Source organism: Lepisma saccharinum, chromosome 6 (genome assembly GCF_977018435.1).
Source record: "Lepisma saccharinum chromosome 6, izLepSacc3.1, whole genome shotgun sequence".
Lineage (NCBI taxonomy): Eukaryota > Metazoa > Arthropoda > Insecta > Zygentoma > Lepismatidae > Lepisma > Lepisma saccharinum.
The window spans coordinates 21204817-21225472 of record NC_139234.1 but is presented as its reverse complement, the minus strand read 5'-3'; the positions used below and the strand labels follow the sequence as shown (position 1 = coordinate 21225472).

The 20656-nt window shown below is 36.9% G+C and overlaps 1 protein-coding gene across 4 annotated transcripts in view; it reads left to right on the top strand.

Moving 5' to 3' along the window:
- The window catches only part of lilli (AF4/FMR2 family member lilliputian), a 357328-nt gene that overhangs the window by 264930 nt on the left and 71742 nt on the right, over positions 1-20656 (top strand). For all 4 annotated transcript variants that reach the window (XM_083123637.1, XM_083123636.1, XM_083123634.1 and 1 more), the window contains 4 exons: positions 6392-6913; positions 10929-10967; positions 12012-12107; positions 18059-18092. In XM_083123637.1, coding sequence (XP_082979763.1) covers positions 6392-6913; positions 10929-10967; positions 12012-12107; positions 18059-18092 — 691 coding nt within the window. The remainder of the gene's footprint in view (positions 1-6391; positions 6914-10928; positions 10968-12011; positions 12108-18058; positions 18093-20656) is intronic.

Below are 20656 nucleotides of genomic sequence, written 5' to 3'. Positions count from 1 at the left end.
GAAAAAGTTCCTGGACCGAATTTAAATTCATCCGGGAAAGAAGTTCCGGGATCGAATTGAAATGCTTTAAATATGAAAAGGTTATACACTGTCTAGAACTCATTTACGTTCGCTGATTTTCTCTCCCAGCCCGGGATTGAATTTATTTACAATTCCTGGACCAGGGTTGACCGATTAAAAGTTGCCTTCTAAGAATGTCCGCGAGTCCGTTTACACTGGAATGTCACACTGCGGTTGTAGAAAACGTAGCGCAGGGAATAAATCAAAGAGCTGTTGCTGGACCGGAATTGAATTTATTTAAAATTCGTGGACCTTTTTAACAACCCTGGCTCTGCCACTTTCGTTCCAGCTTTCGCAACCCAACAAGACTGTTGAAAACATTAGTTTGTGTTAGCCGGCGTAATTGGTCGATGCGTAGATTTGCGTGCATTGTACTGGTCCGTGATGTGCGTTTACGCGTAAGCAAAGATAGTCTACATTGTTCGTGTGTATAATGTAGACTATGTATTAATACACTTAGAGAATGTAATCTATGTTAACAAGTGCAAACAGCGCAAGATTATAAAAACTTGTTCATCACTTTACATTTTACGTCACTTGTATTCCGCTTTGGCACATGGGATTCTTGTGTAAATAGTTAATTGTCGTTATTGTATGACAAATGTAACAATAACATGCGCTCTGCGACACCAGGGGTCCCGAGTTCGATTCCCGGACTGGGCATGGGTGTTCTTTGTGAGCGTTCCTTCATCAATTGCATCATATCACTCATCCTCATCTTCGCTATTAGCCAAAAGTGGCAGAAAATCAAAGTAAAATGAACCTGCGAGCAACAAGAACTCGAAGGGAAGAGGGTGCGGTGGAGATGGTATCCTCCATGGCCTTCGTGATGGCGCAGCTTTAACGGTGTCACGTTGTAATCAAGGAGTCTCGAGTTCGATCCCCGATGGAGACACATAATTGTTCAGGTTCCACTGTAGGTCCGCTCTCGATTTGCCTATCTGTGCATAAAGTGGGCTTGAACAGACCAAATATATATCCTCCAGCTGGGACAATTTAACATGTAGCATAGTCCCCATATTAAACCAATTCTGAAGCAACCTCTTTCTCCACCTAGCAGTTTCCACTTCAAGCGCTGCATGTAGGTTTTTGTGTCATTAAAGAAGCGTTCCTAGAACATTGTCGAGACAAATGTCGGGATGCAGTTCCTGGGCAGATGCAATTTATATGGGTCAGTGTGAGGAGCGGTCTGGACGCGCGGCGGCGTGGTTGATTCCGCGCATCTTTTGACGCGCGGTGTATGACGCCCGTTTTTAGCAACTGGGATCGCGCCAAGAATGCGAGGCGCGGGTTGAGACGAGGTCAGAATCAGGCAGATCCAAAGTTGTAAGCTCGTCAGGGGGGACGACACCGAAGGTCTGCGGAAAGCCGCAGTCTCCCCTCTCCCTGTACGCCGAGCTGTCAACTTCCGCACCCTTTCGTGTTTACATGCGAAAACGGTGCGAATAACCTTCAGGGGAGCGCATCAAATGGGCGTGGCCCGTGCTGACACTTTGGCAGGAGCCAAGGGTATGGTCACTTGTTTTAAAAAAATGAAATAAAAGGGGGAGGAGAAATGAGTGCAAAAATTCAGGAAGCGTTTCCATTGCTTCACCCGTGGCCAAAATAACTTTCTTGCGGAACTGTATTCCGGGAATTATGCGTGGATTATTGGCACCTGGAATTCTGCCTGAATTTTTCTCCGTAGACGTGAAAAATTGCAACTTTTATTAATCTAAATCCCATTGCATTTATACATATTTATAAATGGTCTGAGGCACGTTTTTCACAGTTCAGCTTTTAATTTTATCGAAGAAGGAAAAGAAAGCTGTCTTGAAAATAAAACAGCATTCTCATAATCCGTTTACTTTTTTAGTGACCTTTGTAAATCTAATCTGACAGACTGAATGTTATTGCAATATGAGATAAAGTTGATTAGGTAAATTTGAGTTTGAAATTCGTATACAATTAACAATTTTCGTAGATTGCAATACCCCGTAACATTCGAGACTTGTGTGTGTGTATCTATTTCTAGTCTGGGTATGTGAAATGGTAAATGTAAACTCCACAACCTTAAATTAAACCTTTTAAATATGTATACCGTTTAATTGAATTGAATGAGAATTTTTGGTTGCATTGGAATCACACAGACCCTTTATATATTATTGTTAATATATTTGCGTGTATACGTATGTGTGTGGGTTGTGAGAGGCGGTAATATGGATAAAACATCTGCTTGTGTCCTTGAATTTTTGGAAAGTTCACCTTGAAAACCGGGAATTATACTTGAATTTTATCATGGTCTTAAAGTAACCACTCTGATATATATACATACATGTGTATATGAGTTTTTTTATAAAAATAATGTATTTCATGCACGGAATGAATAATCGGGACTGGACCTACAGTTTAATGTGGCATCCGAACCACTATGTGCCTCCACCTGCTATCGAAACCGGGACCCCTCGATTACAAGACCACGACGTTACCACTACACCATCGGGGAAGCATTTTATATGGATGTAGCTAATTGTCATACTGCCATGCTGATTCAGTTTTTTTTTCCGCCCAGTGCAGTGCAGTGCAATCTGGATGAGAATGCTGGAAGTGAAAATGTGGTGTGAACCTTTCGATAAGTTTGCACAAGAAACGTGTAGGAAAATTAACCCTCCTCTTAAAATCTGCCATCACCATTTTGGAGGGGCGATTGCCAAATCACCTTCCTTAATAATAATAATAATATCAGTGAAGAAAGTACATAATGCGTTTTTATATGTTGAGGAATGCACAAAATTTCGAAAGTTGCAGTAATCACATATTTGGGTGATATTTTTGTATGCTTTCATTTCCTATAATCAGGGCATGATTCAGTCTTGCAATGCGGTAAATTTTCCGCGACCGCTTACTTGCTTAGCATCGAACTGGTGATAGGCGGAAGCGTGACTAAAGTCTCGTCGGCAAATATAAAAATACCTGTTAGAGCTCAGCACATTCAAGGCTAACGACAGTGGCTGGAAAGAGAAGCAAGCACGAGAGGGAGGGGAAAAAACCCGACCGGTTTCGTGACGTCAGAGAAGTATGTCCGTGGCGTGCAGCGAAGTTATTACGGCTTTACCTAAAGCTTCGGGAAGTTCCTCGATCAATTGTACTACTTCCAGATCAGTTCAAACCCTTCTACTGTTCTCAAAATATTCCCAGTGGTGCTCGTTTATGTGCAAATAATAATAATAATAATAATACACCTTGGAATCTTGCTGCAATATGTACAATGAGGGAGGGAATTTAGATATATTTCCTTAGTAACTCATTTACTTCAGCTGGTCCCAAGCCACTTTTGTTAGTAGGTTCACCATATTTAATCCGCTAAATCCGCTAGATGAAAAAGAGGAAGACCTTAGAGGGGAAAGAGATCAAGTAAAGTGTTCCGTAAAGCTTCAGTAATATGATAGTAAGTTGACACGCTGTCGTAATTAAATACTATAAATGGGGATTAGGACATGATATGGGGGAACGCGCCATCGACCTTGGGTGGGATGGACACCCCTGTACGTGTAGACTACATAAGCAACATGGCGATGACGTTATATGCATGATATACCGTAGAATTATCCTGCGGTTCAGTTGAAGAAACCTAAGTTGTTCGGGAAAAGGCACAAACTGCTAGTTTCTGTTGCTTTCGTTCACACTGAATCAATTATAGAAAATATTAAAAATATAATTTTATATTGGACATGTGTAAGGATTCTAAAAGGTGAGGATCCAACATGCATATCGTATCCGTAATGTTTGCTATTAAAAGAATAAACATAAATAACTGCTGTAAAGGTGCATTTTTTTGGCGTAAGTACTGTTTCCCCGAACAGCTTATAAATGTAAGCGATACACTTCTTTACAATTGCAAACAATGTTTACTAAGTTTCAGGCAGAATGTATGAAATATTCTCATTGAAAAACGTACTAGTTTTGGTTCACGCTATCCATGTCTGGGTCTGTCTGTCATTGCAGCGTCTTTCTCATCAAATTAGATTTTTGGTGGGAAGTCGGATGAGAGTTCATTGACCTCGTCCCATTGACTGTCACGGAAAGCTAATTCCTCTGCACACTCCTCCGATTCAAATGATGATGCAACCCAGTCAACCTTGTCGGTGGAAAGGGATGAAAAGTACATATCGACTGCATCTTGTAGTCTTGACAAGTGGTCGAGTGGCTTTCCACCTATCCTAGATCACAATCTTTTGCCAGATGAAGACCAGAGGAAAAGTTTGACAAATCCCGTTTCTGGACTGGAATTTTCAGAAACAATCTTGTCTTGGAGCCGTTGACTTTGTTGTTCGAGGTAACTATTGCAAAAGACAATTGTCTTTATATAGTCGCCCTTGTTTGAAAACATCCGCTAGGTATGAAGGGTTCAAGTAAAAAGTATCAGTTTGCATTAGTTCATAAGATGCCATGTAATTTATTCTACGAAAAACATTCAATGACGAAGGTAAATTCGCTATATGCCCGTGAAACATGAAGAATAACAAAGAATATCAAATGAGTTACAAATCTTGGTGAGCACCTAGGAAAGGACTGTGGCAGAGTGTGTGGAGGAAAAACCTGGGGAGAGGTGGTCCAGAACTGAGTTCAGTGCAGTAGTTTCTGGAGATCCTATGTATCATTTACACCCTGTCAGAGTGTAGGAGTAAAATAAAATAAGTCGTGCGAGTTCGAAATTTCAATCCAGCACGACCTCAAGATAACCTGCAGCATTAATGAGACTTGATCAGCAAATTACATTCAAAAAGTGTACATTTCAAAGCCGAGACTCGATTGTTCATGCTGACAACTCTGTTTAAAACATCAGTCGTGCTTCTTGTGAAAAAGCAGAGAGTTGTTATGAACTTCCTATCATTTTATGGTGCACCGCCAGTACATAAAAAATACACCACATCACGTTTTCTACAAGAGGCCAAGATTAGTATTCTCTTCTATTTGTAAAGAGAATTTGGGGTTAGTTTGATGTTTTGTGTTGATGTAAATATTCTAGAGATCTATTTAACCCTTTCGCTGCAAGTTATATTTCCATAATGAATTGGGCATTATTGATCATTTTTCTTTATTGTGTTTAATTTTAAATGTAATCATTAGATGCGGAAACATTATTTTTAGTTTCTGCCGTAAGTTTTGTAGCGACTGCAGCCAAGATCCTTTGGTATGTCACAAGACATAGGGGGACCTCTACACGAGATCTTTGGTTTAACATTACAGTACGAAATCAGATGGAATCAGATCAGATGAGCAGTAATTTTCAGAAGAGCTCCCAATCCATCAGTCTTGCAAAGTATGCGAGAATTTTCTATACCCTCACTAACTGCTTTGTCTGTAGGCACATATTTGTGGTACACGACACGAAAAGTTTGTTTTGCCGTCAATGTTGACTCATTCTTGGCCTCATGTTCACCTGTGACCTGTACACACCATAATCGCAACACTGCTGGCCCTAGCGGAGAAAAGATGCAACTGCGCTACGCTCTCGTTGTACTAAAACTTTGGCGATATTCCGCACCTAGTAATATGCTTCTTTCCAACAGCACTTACTATTAGGCCTATAATTGGTAACCACCGTAAAGTATCTCACCCTACAGCAATTCTGAGCTGAGCTATTTCCTATCAACTGAAGGACCAGTGGAACAGAATATATGTAATCGATAGGGCTAGGATTTTCATGACTTAGCATTTTTTTTTTTTTTTGTAAGGGTGATGTGTTCCCTAAATATTTAGAAATTTATAGTGTGAAGAAACTAATTGAATTATGTGCTTTTTAAGGGCATATTTTGGCATATTTGGCCATTTGTACGTGATGAGGCATATTTTGATGGATTTTCGGTCATATTGAGCATATTTTCGCTTTTCCAAGAAATATACAGTCATTTTCCAAGTGGATTCGTTCTTACTCCCATGTTCACTCGAGTGTTTTTTTTATTTACTGCAGCAAAGTATTTTTCATTTTTAATTGAAAATTTACAGAAAGTATTCATTGTGGATTTCAACTCATTAGGGCCCATAATGTGAACTAAAAATAGTATATATATGAAAATATTTCAGCATAAGTTATATATTGGTTTGAAACAGTCTAGTTATAATGGCATATTTTTCAAATTATAGTGCATATTTTGTAAAATTTTAGGTCATAAGAGCATATTTTATTTTGCATATTTTGGTGATTTTTAGGTCATAAAAATCCTAGCCATAGTAATCGACGAACCCCTTTCCCAATGGTATACCAAGAACATCGAAACACACATTTGTCTGAAATTGCTTATTAAATTTCTTCAGTAAATACAATTGGCATTCCTCTCTTCCATTCCAGGTAAAACCTTCAGCGTCGGACAAGGTGAAGCAGCAGATCCAGAGGAAATTGGGCGACTACGAGCAAGTGAAGCACCTGTTGGATGAACCCAAGAGGCTCATCGGCGTGGACGGCCACCCTCCCGCGAGCCCTGCGCCCAACCAGCCCAACAGCCGGACGAGCGTCCCGCCCACGCCCTCTTCCGCGGAGTTCGCCGTCCCGGTGAACCCTCCGCCGGCGTCTTCGGGCCCCCACAATGGCAGGATCCACTCGCACGGGAGTTCGGAGAAACCGCGGGGCGGCTTCGTCAAGCCCACGGACGGCAAACCTGCTTACGGCGGTCGAGGCGGCTTCCCCGGACAATCGATCAAGTACGACCAGCGGCCGAACGGCGCCATCAAAGGTGGAGGAGGAGGGGGTGCTGGACCACCCCTGGGACACCTGCCTGGACCGCCGGGGGACGGAGGAGGAGGAGGAGGGGGTGGCGGGATTACAAGAATTAACCATTCTGGCAGGAACTTGCCGAAACTTCAAGTTGAACAGGTAAGTTTAAATACTCTATTCTCTGAATCCTCAGGAGCCTGAAGTTGATGACCTAAAACAAACGAGAAATGACCATAAAAGTATTTTGAAATGTCCCACAAAGTTGCTTCAGGAATCAAAATATAAGCTTCAAAATAATGACACTAATGGTGAAAATACGTGGATAATTCGTTGAAGCTGCTTGTTTGGAAGCTTAGGGAATTTAGGGAGATTTCAGACCGAAGTGACACGTGCATTTAGTCGTGTCCCTTTGGTACGAAGGTTGCATTTTATATAATTACATCTGCAATGGTTACAAAATGCAACAGGATAATGAGATTGTGACTTTTGTACAACAAAAGCAACGAACTGTCAATAAAAGTAAAGAGGGTGTGCATAAAGTCTGAAACAATTGTATCCATCACGTTTGAGCATGTTCTGAATTTGGCGCAACATTTCCAGATCCAAGCTGCAGTGATACTCATTGTATGATAACAGATTTCTGATTCTCACTCTTGAGAATTCCTCATATGAACTCCGGTGGATTGAGATTGAGTGACCGTAGAGGCCATTCCACAGGTGCTCTTCTACCTATCCATTTCCAGGACACGTGTAGACTAGCCAATGACGCACGAAAAAAACATATCCCCATCGGCTTCTCACGTGCGCAACTTGAATGAATGAATGAATGAACAATATGGCCAAACGTAGTATATGGCGAGGCAGACCCCTCAGCGTGAGAAGGTAAAAAAAAAAAAAAAAAGCAGCAGCAGCCTCTGTTCTAGAAATTAAGATAACGGCGACGATGGAACTCGATGCGCCGACTACAGTTACCCAATGAAAGCCTTGGCCTTCAAGGTGATGTTGCGCAATACTAATTTCAAATCTGTCCATCCCCTCATTACTACCTACGCCAAACACCCATACCTATTCTTGGAAATTATCTTGGCAATTTCGGGGTAAAAAAAGCGGGTCAGTTACTATTTTCATCCATATGTAAATGTGCCTGTTATTTGCGGCGACTTGCCGATATTACGGACCCATATAAACAAAGTTATTAAGAACATTTCGTGTTTTATTGGGGTATACATTGCCTAAAGGTGGAAAAGGCATAGCATTCAAGCAAGCCGATAGGGTATGTATGTTACATCAGGCTTGAGCGATACCTGAATAAGCCTGATAGGGAAGTTTGTGACGATCTTTGTTCCTTTCACCGTAATGGCCACTGTTTTTAATTCCGAAGACCTTTCAACCGTCAACAAGGCGCCAGTGAAAAATAACGTTTGTTTACGTTTTCGACATGGAGGGACGTAAAGTGTAAGGAAGAGGCCAGGCTGGTCATGCGGAATCAGTGCTTCGTGTCCTAACACATTAAATATCCGCAGATTAGAATGTTAATAAGGATCTACTCGAGTAGCTAAGGATACAACCGAGAGACGAAACGTGGCACAATTCTCTTGATGTCTGGAACATTGTTCCTTTTTTAAATTTGCAATTACATGTGTACGTTAATCAACAATTATAACCTGCCTAACAGTAATGAGAGTCTACGAATAACATTTCACAGTTAATTTTTGCATCTCATCACTTTCAATATTCTGGTGCTCGTTTGTACTGTATGGTGTAAAATAATGAGGCATTATCATATAAATATATAGTATTATAGTTTGTATTAATGTTCATAAATGATTTATAGGAATAACTTATTAGAAAGTTGTAGTGATAACGTTAACTGTGTCAGTTGCTTTTCTTGAGATCTTTCCAGCATAAGCATGTAAAATATTCATTAGAGTTACAATTATGTCAGTATTTCATGTACTCTTACCTTTCATATAATTACTAGTGATACATTCATATTCCACTGGAAACTAGAATGATAAGAACTCATTATCAATAATATTTTTTAAATTTTTGAGAATATATAATTCTCTAAAATTCAAATATTTCAGTGTCAGACCAACTTACATTTGCAAATAAGTGTTTGGAATTTTTAATGAAACCCAAATTATTAGGGCTGATCTGATACCACTTTGGACCGATACCGATACTTGAAAATTGCAATAATTAACATTTGTTCAAAATATCGATCAATATTGGTGTGTAAATATTCTCCAATTACATGAAACAATTTACCATGAAATTTGTTTTAGAATATTCAAGAATTTATCAGAATATGTTATGTAATCACAAAATATAATTTTTCGTGCAAAATTGGTGCAAAATGAAAAGAAAGTTTGAATTTTCCTTAATTTCCAAGGTAAATTACACTCCTTGAAAGTGCCGTGCAGCATTTTTGCGTACCCCGTGAAAGACCAATATGCTGGAAAAGTTTCGGCTGGTATCAGTACATGGATTTCAACTGATACTTTTCAATACCGATACCACTGGTATTGCCCAATACTGATACATCGGTATCGGCTCAACCCTAATTATTATTGTAATTTTTATAATCAAAACGTTTTTACATGGTCAGTAAAAATTTGTAGTAGGTTATTATTTATTTTATGCTGTTGGTAAATTATTGAAGTCCTTTATGAATAATTCAGAACATTTTACATGTTGCCCTAGAATGTCAGTCACAACTTTTTTCTTGGCCTTCAATCATTCTGAAAAACTGTGCGAAGAAGCCACATGGAACTTCATAAATATTCATATTCTGCATGCATAAACACAATACAGTCATGTTTGTTAATCAAACCATACAGAAAATAATGGAAAGTTCACATTTATCTAATGCAGCATAAATATCTTGAAGCTCGGACACATGAACAAAAGTTACCTGAAGAATGTTGCCATTACTATCAAGCATCCAAATCTTATTCCAATTGGCACACAGTAGGTTCTCACTGTGATTAAAGGTCAGAGTTGATTTTTTTTAAATTTGTAGCTGGCCAATTATGCTCAATGTTCAGCTCAAAATAAGTAGGATGTATCTAATGAAGTTTATCAACATTAAAGTCCAACATCTCACAACTACCAGAAATCACACATATCAACGTTTATATATTATGATTTCTGAAAATTGATTGAAACTTTATTTTGTTAAATGAAATGTTTTCCTGTGTAGATTTCCAGGTAGATTGATTTCTTTATTGTGGTGTTTTTACATGAGGAGTAATGTATGAAAGTCGGAACACCATATCCTCGTCATCTGTTAAAGAAAGAAGTTTTAGGAATTTTCTTTCATCAAATTATTGATCCTGTTGTACAGTACTTGTGTAACATGTTATATACCAGAATGTTAAATACTGTCATTACAGTTTGCTGTCATTCAAGCATAAACTCTTATTTGTTTTCTAATCTGTGATTATTGTTCCTACTTTCACAGATAACAGTAAATAATGTGTTGTTCCTACAAGCAAATAACAATATATCATATGAATACACTGAGGCGTGCATATGAAAATCGGAATATTTCTTTTTCTTCTGATAACACAATAGAATAAAACACAATGAATCGTTTATGTGAAGGAAAGAAATATAGATTAATATGTACCAACAGAGCATCATAAATTGTTGTAGGAGTGTCACAGTATATTTATCACCATAGCAAATCAAATTACAAATAGTGTCAGAACTTTATTTTTCTTCAGAAACTGAAAGCAGTACAGAATTGAAAGTATAATTGTAATAAGTATAAATTTATTTTTCAAATAAAAGAAAAAGTTTTGAGATTAAGTACAAGATTATAGTAAGGGGAAAGGTATTTTATTTTTAAAGTTTATGAACTAGAAGAAATTTGAAATCTGAGAACATTGGCACTAATTTTTTTTTTAAACCACATGTGAGAGGATTGATATGTAAATCATTATAGTAAATATTTGGTCAATAGAAAATTGAACACTTGACATTCCATGCTACTTTTTTTTTAATACATAAACATAACATAGAAGTACAATGCTTTCTCTTTCAGAGGCTAATTTGAATATTAAGAATATGTATAAAATATGTTATTTAAGAAGTAGTCAGATTATTTGAGTATTGGTAATGAGACTTGTTTTATTTGTGTTGCTTACAATTTTTTTTAATTTTGCAGGGCCAGGGTGGTCAGGCAGAAGTTGAAAATATTCTCAAGGTTAGTGTTATTGGCGTTTTTTTCTTGCTTCATTGATATTTCATAAGAGAAGCTTCATTTTAATATAGCTAGTGTGTTTGACTTTATCAAAATGTGTTTTCACATTTTGCTAATTCAGTGACCAATCAAGTTGGATGTTTGACTCAATGACCTTGCCACTAAAAGTGTGGTATTTATTTGCATTATGACACATTATAAGAAGAATACAAATTCTTTTCACATCTTGTAACTGGGTTGTTTACCTGACAGCAGAAGTCATTTCCAGTTGCTTTTGTGTATATATATATTATTTTGGTTGTAGTTAACGAGAGATATGACATTACAGTAGTACAGTGATCAATTTCTCATCTTCAAACTCAAGCTCTAAATCTGCAAACAGAAAACAAGCATAAGTAAATGTAGCAATTCTAAATGACCAAACACCCACTTTTAGTGGGAATGGATCTTTTATTGCCTGCAACTAGATTTTCCTTTGTTGTTAAAGGAATTAAAGTAGAATTTGTGAGGAGAATTGAAGGGCTGTATGAAAATAATAAAATCTTGCACACCTTATTCCATTGCACACTAGATTTATTTTTAATATTCTTAAATCATCATGTATTTAGCAGTAGGATATGTTCTGTGCATCAGTAGTTAGTAGCATTGACTGAATAAGATACCCGAAGTGCCCATCTTTGACTCATTGTATTTTATATTGTTAAATACTTATGTAGACTGTTATATGTTATGCTAGAAGTTTGTAACAGTAGAACTAATAAAACCTCTAGTGACTATGTTTTAAATAATACTCAATATTGTGATGTGTTTCACATGTGTCTTCGTGACTCTTGAAAAAGACATAAATAAAATGTGCTGAAACTTTCAGCATTAAAAAGACATATTCACTACAGGAAGAAATCAATTGTTATTTGTTCTACTATGAGTGTGACTACATGGATTTTAAGTTTCATTAGAGTATAACATATTGGTTAATGTAGCTAGGTCTGACAATTAGTATTTGTCCATTGATTCAACATTGTCGTGATTTTAAATATTTTCTTTTAGGAGATGACCAAAGTGATGACACCCCTTACTGCAATAGCTGCCACACCACGTAAGGAGCTAGAGACAAAATTCAACTTCAATCATTTGTTGACGCAGGTAAATTTCTTTCTCATCTTTGGTAACAGTCTTTCCATCGTGGTAAGATACAGTTCGTCCTTACAGTCGGACACTTGTAATTAGTAAGTTAGGATAATTCAGAGGTACTACTCCTGGAGTACCTTGCTTAGAACTAAGTAATTAATTTATTGAACCACTATTACATAAAAAACCAAACAGAAAAGAATTACCACATTTGTTTCAGAAAATACTCTGTTAATTTTTGTGAACCTTGCTTAAAACATCAGTGGAACGGGAAAAGTTTGTATATTTTCTAGAACATTAGATTCTTACATCTATTTTGGATTTTATTTTAAATTATTGTTTTTATTTATTGTTTGAAGGAGTTTACATTCACACATTCCTAAATGCTTTAGATTAATTTATTAGTTCTAATTGTATAGCACCTTTTTCGTGTGCTGATAACAATATGAGCCAAAATACAGTACCACAGACATATAAATATTAATAAAATGATACAGAATACTTTATTTTGGACTCTAAGAAATCAACAATACCCTATTAAGCATTATGCACACAATAACATAATGCACAATAAACCAGATGTAAATAATACTCAATAACATCTTTATTATTTGATTTATATACATTATATCAGCTTGTAAAGGAATCGAGCCGTTTTTAGTAATACTCGATTTATTATGAGCGTACCATTGTATTTTCCAGAAATAATACCGTTTGCAAGTTCATAACTGCCCTAACATATACATGAAATGTATTTCTGTGTCCACAAAAGAGTTCAATTAATTTTGATGAACACTGTTACCATCCACATTGGAACTTGTAGTTATTTGCTTGCCAGACTTACAGTCTGCATTGTTCTGTGGTGGTTGCGTTGTGTTTTGCTATGGTGTTTTTTTTTTCCATCAGGCAAGTGCTGTTTGCTGAATTCTTTCATTATTTGATTGGATGGATCTGCCAACGTAATGTGTCTTGCACTAACACTCTGCATCGTACACCCCCAGGCTATCAGTTTGCCAGGAAAACTAACATAGTGGTGCCATCACAACAAATTTGTCACCACGGTGTACAGGAAACTGGATGCAGGAAACCAGTATATGCATGCTCTATTCAACCATCCCCTAAGACAAAAAGCCAATATGTGGCTCAACTTTTTTAGTCTAACCTTCTCCTTCTGCTCCTTGTAAGATGGCCCTTTGAGAAGAAATAACCACTATCACAAAAATGGAGTCTAAGAATGGTTACATGGAACACCAACTATCCACAAGGTGTAGTAAGACAGAGGCTCAAATCTGAAATCTGAACCACCACAGACATGAAAGGTAAAAACAAGTGGATTGTCTACCCCTACCACCCCTCTACTCTGGCGACCTTTCAGTATTGCTGTAGCACACAGACCCTGTACCAAAATATCTAGCAGACTCGGTAAGCACAAATTGTACTTCCTTGATGCACTGAATAACCTGGGAGCATGTGATGCAGGGTGCATTACATTGGCAGACAAACTAATCTATTAACGAATGAATTCAATAGCACTTATATGATTCTGAGAAAAAGCCAACTCACCACTGACCTAGCAAAACACATCAGATACAACAACAACCAAATAGATTGATTGAGTTGCTTTATTTTACTTCGCTTTTGTGCCACTTTTGGCTAATTTGCGAAGATGGGGGTGAGTGATGATATGATGAAATTGATGAATGGACGCTCACAAACATCCATGCCCAAGCTGGGATTCGAACCCGGGACCCCTGGCAACAACAACGACCAAATCGAGAAAGTCTCTATCAAACATAGTATAAACTGTAATTGACGCTAAATCAGGAAGCACGTACAGTGACCACCAGCGTAACAATACAGACTGGATGCCTGAGAAGCAGATAACTACAAGTTACGATGTGGGTGGCGACAGTTTTGTGTTTGTGGAAGTACATTCCGTGTACATATTACTATTGAGCCATGTCTAAAGTTCCTGTAATATGAAATTAATTACTGGCATTAACCTTTCTGCGTGCTGTGTGGATAGATTAATAACCTCCAATATGTTCACAAAACTGTCATGTTTTAGTTTAATTCAAAGTGCATACACTATTATATCTGTGTGTGAACACACACGATACATACATGCATACGCACATAAAGTGAAAATGCACTGTAGCTGCCTTAAATTTTGTGAAACATGGTGCTGAATTTTGTTTACCTGTATTGAACAGTTCATGCAGGGTTGCTACATTCAATAAGTGAAAATCCAGGACGACACTCGCCGAAAGCCTGTTCGGGAAGGGGGTGAGTCTGGACCCGACAAAGTGGGAGGTACATACACCATAATTAATGTAGACAAAACATTGAAACTACCTTAGTGTTCCAAGGATCATAAGGTATTTCAGGAACGTGAAGGAAAATGAAACACCAGTCTAACCTAATTTTTAGAAAACCATTTTGTACCTTACAATAGATTTGTGTGTAGGAATGTAATTGAAAACGGAATTAATGAATAATATTTAATTAATCATTTCTGTTTTCCCATTTTATTCTGGGACATATTGCATACCAAAGAAACTTTCTGGGACACTGGGACAAATGATATCACACTAGGACTGTCATGGAAAATCCAGGATGTGTGGCAACCCTTAGTACAACACTCATAGTTCTGGAATTATACACACGTTAGTGCTATGTATAGCAATAGTACTGTAAGAAGGCATTCAATCTGGCTGGCTAGCCTTTATGAAGGATATGTAGGAATGGCTAAAAAAAATGCCACCCTTTTTAAAGTATTTGTGCTTCCCTCTTCATTCCCACTACAGTCTACTTCAGTTTCTCTTCACTGACTTTGATATTTCCTCTAATATGAGGTCTCTGTGGGAATCCTCTCTAGCTTTCTTTAACTTCATTGAAGTAAATTTCTTGAATTTGAAAGTACCTTTGCTAAGTATATCATTTACAGCACAATGACATACACTAGTTGCAAGCAGATCACCTTAATATAGACACGTTAAATTAAGAATTGGGGTTTCTGATGTAGTCCTAGGACTATCAGATCACTTGAAGCAAAATGGAGGCTATAATCTTTTACAATGTAATATAGAGTATTCAGAAGCATTAGCAGGTCGAAAATAATGATATTTTAATGTTAAATGAATTTTTGAGTAGGTCATTCATATATTTTAATCAGGCACACAACTACATGTTTCTTATTTTTCAAGCATACTTTTCAGAGAACCATTTTTTCTTAAAATATAATCACTATGGTCATACTTATAAAACAACAGTTGGTTCATTTCTTCTAGCGTAGGAGTGTCAAACTTTTTTTTTCTATGAAGGTTCAGTAACCACTTCAGCAATTGGTCTTGTGGGTGTATTACATTACATAGAGTTTTCCAATAGAAACTAATGGATGTTTTGGACAGTAAGAAAACTGTGAATGTCTTTATTTTAACACACAATAGAATTAATTTCAATTAGATATGAAAGCCAATGTCAGACAAATCACCATCATGGCTCCTTTGGCATAGTGTCACATTTTATCTAGATTTCTAATGATGTTTTTAGTTTTCACATAATTGTAGCTCAGGCTTGCTAGGACATATCGAATTTCTTCTTTGAGTTCATTGGTAGTTCTCAGGTTACCTTTCATGTAGCCTCTAAGCAAATAACCCAGTGGCATCAAATTATGTGATCTTTTGTTTTCTCTATTGTGTACTCTTGCAGACTGAAATAATCATGCATTTGGAACATAGAACATCAATTACCATAATAAGTGTTCATAATATGCACATGCCAGATGACAAACATAACCAGAAAACATGTGGAAGTTCCTATTGTACAGAGGCTGTTCAGCATATATTTGACCAAACGCGATTCCTTCCCCTCCTGTTCAGAATGAACTTGCCCAACCTTGGTCGGGCACGTTTGTAAGTGTAGTGTGTGAGCTGTAAAAGAGTGCTTGTGTTTTCTCACTGGACCGAAAATCCCGCCCAAACTGAGCCACTTTTGGGAGGAGTTCATTGTATAACTTTCCAAGTGTTTGCGTTTTCTCGCTTGGCCGAAAATGCTGCCTAAACTGAGTCGCTTTTGGGAAGGTTATGTTGTAGCCCTTTATGACGCAAAGTTTAATGTGTCAATGATCAGGAAGTACTGTAAGAGCAAGGATTGTGATGTTCGTTTGACTTTATTCAAGAATGTGATCGGCAAGTATAAGGATTGCATAGCCCCAGCGTTCGGTTCTCCAACAAAGGGAACGAGAACACGGCTGTGCACACAAGCCACCACCAGCATGCAGGCGAAACTTCGCAGAATGGCCATGCAAGAGAATCCACCGACCCAAAGACAGATGGCGAATCATCTAACTATGTCTTTGGAAACTGTGAACCGCACCTTGCACCTGCATATTGGTGGTGGTGTGCATGGCCATGTTCTCGTCCCCTTTGTTGGAGAACCGAACACTGGGGCCATGCAATCCTTATACTTGCCGATCACATTCTTGAATAAAGTCAAACGAACGTCACAATCCTTGCTCTTACACTACTTCCTTATCATTGACACACTGAACTTTGCATCATAAAGGGCTACAACATAACCTTCCCAAAAGCACCTCAGTTTTGGCAGCATTTTCGACCCAGCCAGATAACGCAAATGCTTGGAAAAGTTATACAACGTACTCCTCCCAAAAGTGGCTCAGTTTGGGCGGGATTTTCGGCCCAGTGAGAAAACACTACACTACCTCTCTTTTACAGCTCACACACTACACTGACAAACATGCCAGAACAAGGTTGGGTGAGTTAATTCTGAGTGCAGGGGGAAGGAATCGCGTTTGGTCACACATACGCTGAAAGCCTCTGTAAAACCCTATATTTACACTAAAAATAATGCCTCAAAATAAAGCTATAGGTTTTAGAGGTACTAAGGTCCCATGAAAAGCCATGGCAGGCAGGTTGTGTCACACAGACTGTTGTTCATATGGGCTTGTTCTAAAGCATTCAAGTGAATCCTCAGTTGGTTTTCCGTTGCTTGTCTAGATAACAGAGAAAATAAACTACATGATAATTCAGGGGAATGTTCTAGAAGGAATTCCAAAAGCCAAACAGCTGTAACATTTTAGAATTTAAAATAATGTAGCAATTTTCTGAAAGGAGATCAATTGTGGGGAAAGTCTTTGCTGGCACTGACTAATTGTCCGGCTGTATCTTAACATTCAAGCTTTATGTGACTTTGATACAAGAAAATTCATACATATTACGTTTTTCGGCAAAGTATTACAGTTATAAAATGTCAGACCCATCTACTTAGCATTTGTATGTCACACTTTGTTAAACGGTCATGTTATTAGAGCTGCATATTTATGGTGAATAAAGGATCAGAATTTCATTACAAAAACTGGGCATATTTTGGTATCAAAAGTGGTAAATAAAATTCCATTTCAGTGTTAAAATGGTGAATATAACTAAATTAGATTTAAAGAATTATACTTATTACACAAAATATAATTTTCCCTTCTAGTAGCGTATTTATGCAGTTGTCACAGTATTAATTTTATTTCTATGTAAAGGAGTCCATTTTTTATTCTCAAACATTTGCAGAAGAGTTAATCTATTTTTCCGTGATTTGCATAACTAACTTCGGAATGTGTGCCATCAGTAAATACAGATAATCTCTAAATTTCATGTTTAAGAGTTTATTTCGCATCATTTCGTAACAAAACATGATAGGAAAATGCCCTTCACACCTTTCGAAAACCTGAAGAATTAACATTACAGTGTGTTATTTCACATTTTGTGTTTCCGTCAAAGACAAAATATGGATGCCTCTACATATTATTGAATCTGGTTGGAAGCAGTAGTGTTTGGGTTGAAATAGAAAAGAGTGGAATGAATTTTGCATATTTACATTATAGTAATTGTCTTGTTTTGTAGTTTGATACTTGTAATTGTTAGGACTAGGTAATTTCACTGTTGTTGTTGTTTCAGGATGTTGAAGCAGCTGAAACAAACAACAAGCAACGTAAGTAGAAAATTATTATTTTTTACTTCTTGACAACATCTGGATACTGAAGTATTGAAAGTTGTGAAATTTGATATGCATTCGCTGTAAATATTTTAACTGCTAAGTTAAAAGTACAATAATTTTGTATCATGTAATGTAACATTTTCTGGACTTAAGTTTGCTAAAGTGTATACACTTGTTTGATAAAGTTCAAGGACATCTCACATGTTCTTTGTCTGGCTTGAGGGGAACTAAACATCTGATGAAGGAAGTGTGCACTAAAGCATTAGCAAATAAGTGTTTACACACATGTAGCAACCATAGGTCAATTGAAAGAAGTTAGGGTAAAAGAAGGGATGTTCGCCATGCTGGGAATTTCGCTGTACTTGTGGTTTTTGTAATCTTAGATAAAAACTATAGGTTGGAAACACTCGCTGATGCCTGTAAAAAAAATCAAGTAACATGTGCCTTGTTTCCACTGAAATCTGTAGTGTGGTGAGTGAAATAGTAAGCAAGCAGTACAGTTTGGAATGCACAGTTGCGTCTACACAGAAGACAAAGAAAGGTTTCCGAATTTCAATAGTATGTTGGAAATTATCATTTCGTGGCAGATAAGAATATTTTTTCTTACTTTTAATTATTGATATGGTAATCTCAAACCGTAAGAATGTCGTGAAAATATATATATATATATTTTTTTTGGAAAGCGTGCATGTATAAGTGAACATAAGTTGTTTTCTATCGACTATGCACTTGCTGGTAAATTCACCAGAGTAACAGAAAATGTGTCGAATTTCCCTTCTTACAGGCAATCTTTCACACACAACTTGTTAACAATACATATGAACATTTAGGCCTATGTTTTTTAAACATGTTTGTATTGTATCTTCTTAAGCAGTTTTGTATTGTCATTTTTACACTTTGTTGTCTGAGTTATTGGCAACAACTTGGTATTTGATACACTTAAACTGATGATAAAATGATAAATTATATGGCGAATTTTCCAGCATGTGGCAGGAATTTCGCCACTTTTTCTCATTTTAGTATTTTTAATATTACATCATAAGTATAAGTAAACAGTATTTGTGTTACATTCCTCATAATCAACAATGACTACTTTTTGTATCGTATAAATTTTGTTCTTCTCTCCCAATTCGTTTAGAAGGAGAAAAATGAAAAGCATTTTGGTGGCGAACTTCCCCTCCTTTACCCTATATACTATGTGCACAAAGAATAATAAATATAGCATAAGACAGATTGGATGTAAATATTGGATGGCAATTGTATGCCTTATTTTAATGCAAAAAGTTGTTTTCACCAATATTCCAGTCCAACAAACCCAAATCTTCCTATGGATAATATTATATATTTTTTAATGGAAGAAATAAGTGAATTTACTACATGAATAAAGCTTAACGAGGAAATAATAAGTTGGGAGATATTATCTCATACTTTTTTGTACTGATGGATTAATTGTTTGCTAGATTAGAGGGGGTTTCATTCGCATATCCCTCCCCACCATTCAAACACTGATCTATGATATAGTGGAATCTTATTGGTTAGACAGGATGCCAAGTGTGATGTGCAGTTATCTGTTATGTATTGTGGTCAATTAGGAAGAACTTTAGAAGAAGAAGGAAGTTTTCAAATTGAATTTATCACATTCATTATAACATAATTTGTTACGAATTCATTTGAGGAAAAGAAGTTGTGCAGGTCACACAGGTCATTCCTCTATCGGTGGAAGGTTGCAATGGATTGGTTTATTCGTGAGTGACATGTGTTGCATATTTTTTGTCATTTTGGTGTGCCAAAGTTTAATTAAATCTCAAGTGTTGACTGTTTGAAATCTAAAGGAGGCTTGTCCCATTTCTCCATCTTTCTACATGGATCTCACAATGGTCATAAGGTTGAAAATCACAGACCGTCTCCTACAACGTTACAATACAAAGCAATCTACCACTTGGGATGAATTCTGTAGATTATTGTGATTTTTGGTAATGGAGAGAAATATGATTAGGATAGAGAAGTAATGAAACATTTACTTGACTATTTTGTGAGGTAATGAATATTTTCACCAGTTTTCATATTGTATGAACTAAGAAAAAGTATGTTGTATTGTACATGATAAACACTCAAGTTTTCCACAGAGATTCACATTTAGATAATAGTAGAAATTTTCATCTGCAAATCAATGTTGTCAACTCACTGCATTTCAAACATGAAGACTGAGGAATCTTAACATCCGAGAACTTTGTTGCTCTATTAACAGATATTTAATCTGCTCACCTGAAAATTTACATACAGTTTCAGTTTTTCATATGAAGTTTTCTGTGTTCTTATGCAAGCACCTAACTGCATTCTGCTATAAATTTGATCACGGTTATTTCATTCAAAAATATAGTTTTTTTTTAATTCATTTTCCAAAAATGTAGGATAAACTTTAATAGAATGTCCTATTGAAAATTTAACACGATATGTTTTATGTAGCCTCTTTTGTTAAAGTAGAACTCCCACGTAGCTGAATGGTTAACACTTCCTTTTTTTGTGTGGGTTTGGTCTTAAGTGGGACCTCCAAAATT